The 9,276-nt window shown below is 51.1% G+C and overlaps 1 protein-coding gene across 2 annotated transcripts in view; it reads right to left on the reverse strand.

Annotated features, from left to right (window-relative positions):
- Positions 1-8,693, reverse strand: part of CCDC30 (coiled-coil domain containing 30) — a 45,330-nt gene extending 36,637 nt beyond the window's left edge. The window contains exons 1-5 of one of the 2 annotated variants that reach the window (XM_082493399.1): positions 8,566-8,693; positions 8,011-8,178; positions 7,282-7,402; positions 1,918-1,935; positions 924-1,114 (exon numbers count right to left, since the gene is read on the reverse strand). In XM_082493399.1, the coding sequence (XP_082349525.1) occupies positions 924-1,114; positions 1,918-1,935; positions 7,282-7,402; positions 8,011-8,019 (339 nt within the window). In that variant the 5' untranslated portion in view covers positions 8,020-8,178; positions 8,566-8,693. The remainder of the gene's footprint in view (positions 1-923; positions 1,115-1,917; positions 1,936-7,281; positions 7,403-8,010; positions 8,179-8,565) is intronic. The other variant, XM_082493400.1, reaches the window with a different exon arrangement.
- Positions 8,694-9,276: the final 583 nt, after the last annotated feature.

The raw sequence follows: 9,276 nt of genomic DNA on the forward strand, positions 1-9,276 counted from the left end.
ACCCTGGCCTGGCCACTCCTGAAGTGGCAGAAGAAGATTGGGGAAAAAAAGAAGAAAAACTTAATGCTCTGTATCACAAATACTGCAGGGCTAAGCAGGGTCCAGACCTGACCCAGTGCAGCGATTTTTATGCTCCTGTACATCCGACAGCCACTGCTGTCAGAACTAAGTGATGGATGAGGCCAGCCAGCATAGCAACGCAGGAGAAACAGCCACAAGAGCCAGCAGCTCCCGGGCTCCAGCTCCGTGACATGGCCATAGTGAGGAGCAGGTGGAAATCAGTGGCCTTGGTGGGAGGGACATCTCCCGAGCTGAGGCGATCGGTCACAAACTGCCTCTCCAACATGCAGTAGCTGCTGCTCCTCCACCATTTGTCAGTGTTCTTCATCTCCACCTCGGAAAGCAAAAAGTCAAGACATGGATGGTCCTCTCTAACCTGCCAATCATCAAGTCATGCTGTGAAATTTATTTACTGAACTCAATTTGTAAGCAAAGATTTGTTCAATTTCTATCCTCTAGCTCAGCAGCTAGAAGACGAGGAAAGAGTTTTAACCTGGCCTTAAGCATGAGGAAGATGTCTTCCTTAAATTAATGATTTTCAGGGGAACCGAGTCATCTGAAATTAAATACTGGATCATCAGGAAATCTGGATCGGTAGAAAGTCATTATTACCCAGTGAAGACCCTCAGACCAGCTATATCACAAACTCTTCAACATTCGCTCTGTTAAAATTAATCCTATTCACTATCCCTGTGCAAATCAAGTGTAAATACACACGTGTGAAAACCAATAAAGAAATCAACTTCAGCATTAAGAATCCACAGTGTCCTCATAGACAGGAGAAATATTTTTACTTAAAAAAATATCTCAAAGACAACCTTTTCCCCAACGCGCTTCCAGTCAGCCTGAGCAGCAGGAGGTACCTGAAGCCGTGCCGCACACAGCCTGTCTACGCAGCTGTGCGAATTCAACTTCCGATCTGCGATCTCCAGTTTCTCCAGCAGCGTCGTTCTTTCTACCAGTAAATAAGCGATCTGTTCGCTGGCGTTGCTGTGAGCTATTTCGGACAAGCCTTCCAGTTCCAGCATCTCCTCCACCTCCTTCAGCTGGGCTCCTGCAAGACAAGGCTTTCTGTAAGCAGAGGAACAAATGAAGCCAAATTCCTTCTGGATCTGCGTCCTACCTCCTCTAAACACTCCCCACCACAACAGCCCTGGAGCTCACCAACAGCTCATAAAACATTTAATCTCTTCTCCAGCTTCCCACCTCCCTTGCTGCTTCCCATCCCCTGTTCTTATCTCAGCTCTGTTCCCACCATCCCACTGTTTCTGGTCTGTCCCAATGTTTCTGCTCACATCCACCACCCTGCCAAGCAAGCGATAGGACCTGCTACATCTAGGCTGACTTCTCCTGCCCTGCTTTAAGTGGGAGATTTATTACCATCATTTTCCTTTACCCAGCACCTAAGTTTCACCAACCCGGTTATCCACAAGCCTTCTACCCCTTAATAAAGTTTGGTGGAAATGAAACAACAGATTTAAAAAAGCATCGGGCAATCACATAAGCATTTTCTTTGGAAGAAGAGACACAAAATACCGTTATCACTCATATAAGCAGAACATCACTATTTTCCTAAGGACTGTCTGGCAGGAAGGTGGAACTGAATATCTTATTTTTTCCCCACGCACAGCAGCACCTCTCTGGTGGAGATCGGGCTGTTGGATCCCATGTGATATGGTACGAAAGCACAGCGAGGAACCTGAAGCAGTTGGAGAAGCAGGAGCCGGTGGGCACAAAGGGATTTGGAGTACTTCTTAAAACATGACTTTAGAAATCATTCCCTGAACAGCATTCCTGACCCATTCCTCCAAAACCAGCTATAAACCCAGGCTAAGGACTGCTCCTGGTGACACAGACCTGTTGTTTGAAGGTCTCCTGCAGAATTAAAGGAGCAAAAAATCCTTTTAGAATTCAACTGACAATTCTTCACCGCTTACCCCAAAATGACAGCTAGGAAGACTCCGTACTGGGAAAAACAAGATCCAATGGCCTCCAAGGCAAAGAGATGACAACCACATTTGCAAGAGAAGTTGGGTTTATGGCTAGGCACAGTTGCGTTTGTGCAACAAACGGTTGTTAAAAAAAGCCCCTCGTTGACACGGTTGGACATTTATCTGCCAGGAGAATATGAGGAACACCCTTGGTCTCCTGCACGGTCAGGGCAGCAACGCCTGCACGGGATCCAACAGCTTGTTAAGCTACGGAAGGGTTTTTCCAAAACCTCCCTGTTTAATTCATATTAAAAAGAAAACCAACAAACCCTGCTCACAATTTCTAGCCCAAACTAGTTATAAAGGTTTCCAAGTGCTGTAGGATGGAAACTGGGGGGAGTTGTGGGTTCCGTATGCAGGAAGGAGGGATATTCACTCTCTTTCACTGCTTAGGGAGCCAGGGTTAGACATCTGGAGTTAAGCGGAGCAAATACTCCTCATCCTCTTACACGGGATACACACACAGCTCTGGACAAGTCTGTTCCTCACTTCCATACACTGGATTTAACAGGGGACCCAGTGCAATCACATCCTAAGGCTCAAATCAATCACATGTTTCCACTCTGCGTTTTGCAGCCAGTTCTGTCCAGCCCCATGGATGGAAAACACCCTGCGGTTTCCCATTCGCCTTCCCCTGTGGTTACGAATTACAGCGTGTTCAATGAAGAGGTCAAACATGGCTGACTTGCAGCTTTCCTGCGTGAAGCAGAGCAAAATACCGTGTTTTGCAGTTTAAAAACAGCTGGCCGCTTGCTCCGTATGCATCACGAAGAGCCCACAGCTCATACTCAACTGAATGCCCCCCTTGCCTCCAATCTGCCTTGCAATTTCCTCCCACAGTTTTGCCAAATCCCATGTAAAAGAAGGTGAAAGCTGCTCTGCTTTATGGCCAGAAACAGGACAACCATCTCCCCTTAGGACCAATGCTCCGATCTCATATGGTGTCTCCTACACTGACAGTTTTGCTTGTGAGTACTTCCCCTGCGACACAATAGTAAGCCGTATAGTTCGGGTAACAGGATCTAGAAATTTTCCGCAGGCTGAAGAGGAAAAAAAAGATTTGGGAGGGTGAGGGGAGCCTGCCGTACACAGCACAGGTTACCTGCTTGTAAAAACCCGTTCATTTCTCATGAGTATCTCAAACCCCTTCCCTACCACGTCCGGTATGTCCTATTTGAGGAGGGCCAACACTTGGTACAAGCAATACCACCGCACTGATGTGTTCCCACCAGCAAGCATCTCCAGCACCACCTCTGCGCTCGCTTCTCTGGAAGAGAGTTTTATATTTGCAAAGGTGTCTCACCCCGGGAAGTTTCTCAGAAATAAGCAGTTCACCGGTATCCTCACACCCACCACAGAAGCTGCATCCTCTCATCCACGCTGGGTACGTTGAAGTACAGCTGTTACAATAAACAAGCTCAGCCTACCACTATTTATTCTTTTTGTTTCACTTTTTAAACAAATCGAGGCAAGCCCTCAACAGCGGTGTGTTTTACTGCTGTTACATTTGTTTTTCAGAAAGCCTTGTGGTAATGCAGCGCGTGAGTTATCGATCCGCCCTCCAAAAACACCAATGCGTATTCGACAAGAACCATCGGAAACGGATTATGAACTGCCTCGAGGAAAGGAAAAATTTCACTCTGGGCAGAGGTACCAAATGAGGTAAAGCTCAGATCAATAGCCCGACATAAAACCAGCGGTGGCTGCTCACCGCAGTAACCCTTCCAGCCCCTTCCAGGCAAGAAGTAAACGTGTAAGCAGAAACTTAATTTTTATCACCAGAAACAGCTTTTAGCAAGATCAAATTGCTCCCAGCGATCCTCAGATGAAGCAGAACTTCTGATCTCTTTAGCTGCTTTAGGAAGAGGGAGAGCACTCAGCCCTGAGAGCCCACCAAAATGACCTCCTGCATTAACCCAAGCCTTTGCCTCTTCCCATCTCGCAACTCCCCGGAACTGGGACTCCCAATTCTCACTACGAGCAAGACCAGGACGGGTCCTGGCCACTCGCACCTCACCGTTCACAGGTCAAGCTCCTCCTTTGAACCACAGGCTTGAACCAGCCTCTCTCCTCAACTGCCCTTTCCCATCTGAACTTGTTACCATTTCAAGCCTCCCAAAAGCTCCCTACCACCATCCTCTCTTCTTGCCTCGCCCACATTTTTAACAATCCCAGTAGAATGGGGTCCACCTTTCCACGAGACCCTTCTCCAGCCCCTCCTGCAGTATCATCTCATCCCTACAAAAGATGACAAGCTGCCCCACAAAAATAAGAGGGGGAGTAAGACCCAGAGGACAACCAACTTCCAGTTCAAGACCTTAAGCCTGCCCGACACCCCACAGGGCTCCGGAGGCATCTCTGGGTTAGTTTACACAAACTCGAATGAAATCCCATGCACAAATCCAGGCTGGGTGGAGAACGGCTGGAGAGCAGCCCTGAGGAGAAGGAATTGGGGGTGTTGATTGATGAGAAACTCAACATGAGCCAGCAGTGTGCGCTCACAGCCCAGAAGACCAACCATATCCTCGGCTGCATCAGAAGAAGTGTGACCAGTAGGGTGAGGGAGGGGATTCTGCCCCTCTACTCCACTCTCGTGAGACTCCACTGGAATATTGTGTCCAGCTCTGGAGCCCTCAACATAAGAAGGACACGGACCTGTTGGAGCGGGTCCAGATGAGGGCCATGAAGATGCTGCGAGGGCTGGAGCCCCTCTGCTGGGAGGACAGGCTGAGAGAGTTGGGGGTGTTCAGCCTGGAGAAGAGAAGGCTCCATGGAGACCTTAGAGCCCCTTCCAGTATCTGAAGGGGGCCTACAAGAATCACAGAATCATAGAATGGTTTGGGCTGGAAGGGACCTTGAAGATCATCTAGTTCCAACCCCCCTGCCATGGGCAGGGACACCTCCCACCAGCCCAGATTGCTCCAAGCCCCGTCCAACCTGGCCTTGACCACCTCCAGGGATGGGGCAGCCACAGCTTCTCTGGGCAACCTGCGCCGGGGGCTCACCACCCTCACAGTGAAAAATTTTTTCCAAATATCTAATCTAAATCTCCCTTCTTTCTTGTAGGTGTCCTTCAGATACTGGAAGGGGCTCTAAGGTCTCCCCAGAGCCTTCTTTTCTCCAGGCTGAACACCCCCAACTCTCCCAGCCTGTCCTCCCAACAGAGGGGCTCCAGCCCTCACAGCATCTTTGTGGCCCTCCTCTGGACCTGCACCAACAGAAAGCTGGAGAGGGATTTTTTACAAGGGCACGTAGTGATAAGACGAGGGGGAATGGCTTCAGACTGGAAGAGGGGAGATTTAGATTAGATCTTAGGAAGAAATTCTTTGCTGTGTGGGTGGTGAGCCCCTGGCGCAGGTTGCCCCGAGAAGCTGTGGCTGCCCCATCCCTGGAGGTGCTCAAGGCCAGGCTTGACGGGGCTTGGAGCAACCTGGGCTGGTGGGGGGTGTCCCTGCCCAGGGCAGGGAGGTGGGACTGGATGATCTTTAAGGTCCCTTCCAACCCAAACTATCTGTGATTCCATGAAAAGCAGAGGCTCAGGGAACAGACACAGTGATGCTGCATCAAACCGTGCAGCAGAGGTTACATTAGAGCCCCAGAGCAGGCAAAGGCCTGACACAAGTCTTTGAGAAAGTGCAGCAGCAGCAGAGATGGGCAGTCTTTTTTTCAGTGAAGAGGCTGACCTGCAAAGCAAAAGGCCAGTCCCTCAAGAAAACGATCTACAAGCATCCCAAAACGCATCAGGGCTGGCGTTCCTCCCTGCAGAGGACAGCCGGGTGGAAGGCAGGGCTTCATCCACTGCCCAGATCACTAAATTAGCAACGCATATCGTAGGACCACAGCTAATGCCATCAGTAAGGCAACGACAAGTCTTAAAAACCAAAGTCTGACAGCGATATCCCAAAGAAAACTACTCCAGAAAGCTGCACAGAAACACCGTATGGCACCAAAGCACCGCAGAACCACAAAACCCCCTCGGGGACGGCTTGCTCGCAATTAGCAACCCAGCAGGGTAATGGACACGGACCTCTGTTTCCATTCCAGTGTTAATCATTGCTCAACAGCCACAAAAATTCCTAAAAAATGGAAAAAGTCCAAAGGAGCAGAGCCACTACAAGAAAATAAATGCAAAGCCAGCTTTTGGGACATTTTTGTCATTCGTCTGCCACCTCGTGGGGAAGATGAGAGAAGAACCAGTAACAAAGTTTTCCGCTACAGCGACGCTCGTGAAGGCTCATTAGTCATTTAAGCCCTTGCGTACCAGCATTTTCAACACTGAACGATGAATTTACATGCCCAGAGGAACCAGATTTTCAGGCAGTGCTGAAGCACACCCATCTTTGAAAAGTCTCTGCTATCAGCTGTGCTCTCCAAAACCTGCAGGCTGGCCAAAACTGAACAGAGACTCAAAACTGCACTTGATTTCCCCAAATTCCTACATTTGCTGCCCCAAACGGAGCATGCTACCAAAGAAACTATTCAAGCTGCACTACCACCCCCAATTTTACCTTAGGCCCAGGATAAGATGCACCTCAAAAGGAGAAGTTAACGATAACGGTGTGCTGCTATTAGCAGTACCCAAAGTACAACAGAAGACCAGGAAGACTAAAGAAAAAAATATATTTGCTCTTCCTGGAAGCGATTGCAGGGTTTGAGAAGAGAATAAATCATTTGAAGTGAAATAATTTGTTTTAAACAAAACGACTATAGTAAAATAAGCACACGGGACAAGTTTTGAATCGCCATCACAAACGTACCACCATCCTTCAAAGTTGTTTTAAAAAACATGGACTTTGTCTAAACCAAAGCCAATGGTAAATTCACTGACTTCAGCGGGAGCACAGCTCGACATTCAGTTACCTAAGGAGTCACTGTCAATTAATTTAGAGTCGGAAAACAAACAGCAGCGTCAATTCTGTTCTTCAAACAGCCTCTGGAAGGTGCTTAGTGCAACAATGGAGCTACACAAAGTGAGAAACCGCACGATTCACTGAATAGAGGCAGTAAAAGCAGACAAGAACTTCTAAGTCAATTACAAATCGGTTCTAAAATTTCATTAACGCTTCTGCCAACCTCCCAAACAACGTACCACGCACGCTGCTCTAACGGAACTCCCTGAGAAACACTGCTCTGCTCTCAAAGCAGCTTTAAGCCAGCTCTGCTGAAAGACCCATACACCACTACCTGTCCATGCTTCTCCTCAGACCGTGTTTCGGAGGGAAAGGATTACCCTGCTGCAGCTGCAGCCGCGTCAGCTCAAGCCTCAGCTGTTCATTTTCTTTTTCATATTCGGCGGTGAGAGCGTCCCGTTCCTCCGTCAGGTTGCGGACGTGCCCCACGTAGCTTTCCACCTAGAAATAAATCAGAGAATCGTCTGGGTTGGAAAGGACCTTTAAGATCATTGAGTCCAACCATCAACCCAGCACTGCCAAACCCACCGCTATCCCATGTCCCTCAGCACCACGTCTGCCCGGCTTTTAAACACCTCCAGGGATGGCGACTCCACCACCGCCCTGGAAAAACACCGCTATACCTGAACGTGTTGATCACCTCCTGCCCAGCCAGTTGTTGGCGCAAACCGCTCTCCATCCCCCTACATTTACAGGGTGACCTCAAACGTTTGTAAAACACCGCTTCTTTGTGCCTTTGTGACATCTGGGAACGGTTAAAACTTGACCGAAAGGTCTGGAGGGCGGGAAGGGATGGAGGTGCTGGGATGCGGGAAACTCAGGACCCCAGCCCTATGGGAGACACCGGGCTTTTCGGTGCCCCAAGGCGAGGAACCGGGCCGCACACCCGGCCCTTCCCGAGGCCAAGAGGAAAAAGCAGCTTTTGGCTGTCAACACCCCTGAATGTGCTGCTGCAAAAAAAAAAGGGGGGGGGGGGGGGGGGAGGAAAAAAAGGCCTGTTTGGGCCCGGCTGGGCTAAAAAAGTGCGGAGGGGTAACTCCGGCCCTTACGTCTCTCATCTCCTCGGCCCTCCGCCGCTCCAGGTCGCCCAGCCGGGCCTCGGCGCGCCGCAGCAGCCGCCAGGCCAGGCCCAGCTGCTCCTCGGCCGGGGCGGCGGGGTCGGCGCCCTCCGCCCGCAGCCAGCGCCGGACGGTCTCTGGCGGTACCGGGGCCTCCGCCTGCGGGGGGGAGAACCGAGAGGAGCCGTGAGCGGGAGGGGGGATGCCGGTGGTCACCCCCCAACCCCGGTTACGCTCCCGCGCACCCACCGGGGCGGCGGCGGCCGCCTCCATGCGGCGACGGGCCCGGCCGCCGCCCCGCCCCCTTCTCCCGGCGCCATGGCAACGGGAGCCCCCCCCCCCCAGCGCCCCGCCCCGCCCGCCGGAGGCCACGCCCCGATTCGCCGAAGCCACGCCCCCTCGGCCATTGGGACACGCCCCCGCCCGGGCAGAGCCGCGCTGGGCTCTCCTAGTAGCGATGGTCTCTCTTCTCCTTCAGGTGACCAAGGAAGGAGAAACGTCCCACTCCCGGCCATAAAACCGGTGGTATTCCCTGTCTTCACTCACTCTTCAAGTCTGTTACACAAAGGATCTACCGAAACGCTTCTTCTGGCACCAAAAACTAAGAAAACAGGCTGGATGTTTTTTCTGGTTTTCTTCTGAACTCCGCGTGAAGCTGCTGGAGATGAAGGGCTTCCCTCGAGGTAAAGCAAGTACATGAAGCCGAGATGGAACAACGGCGAGGGACAAAGTAGGCTTCATCCTGAAGAGCTGAAGGCACTGCACAAGAAGACAGTAGGGAAAGACCAAGACACGGAGAAGAGGGACACCACTTCTTGAGGTGAGGACCTTCAACTGAGCAGAGCCTGGGGTCCTCAGAAAGTGACATACAGACAGTCCTGGACCTGCAGGAGCCACTTCCTACTTATGGTACCACAGCCAGAAGCCCCAAAAGAGAAGGGCCGGTGCCCGAACGCTTCTAGTGTTGGTGGAATGGGAGCTCTCGAGATCTCAGTTCCACCTCCCGCTCACAGCAGGACCATCACCAGCACTGCAGTGGGGTGGCTGTGGCTGAGTTTGAGTTTTGAAAGTCTTCCCAACCTGGGTTTCGCCACCCTCCTGAAGAAGAAGGAGAGGGGACATGCTGCAGGGAAGCCCACAGCTGCGAGTCGAACGGCACAGCCCCTCGACACTCCAGCAGGGTCCCAGGCAGGGGATGCCTCAGTCTTCTCCTCAAAAAGTTTAGGCTATATCTCTCCTTCACCACCACCTTTCAGA

The sequence above is a fragment of the Vanellus vanellus genome (genome assembly GCF_965231255.1).
Source record: "Vanellus vanellus genome assembly, chromosome: 20".
In the NCBI taxonomy this organism is placed as follows: Eukaryota; Metazoa; Chordata; class Aves; order Charadriiformes; family Charadriidae; genus Vanellus; species Vanellus vanellus.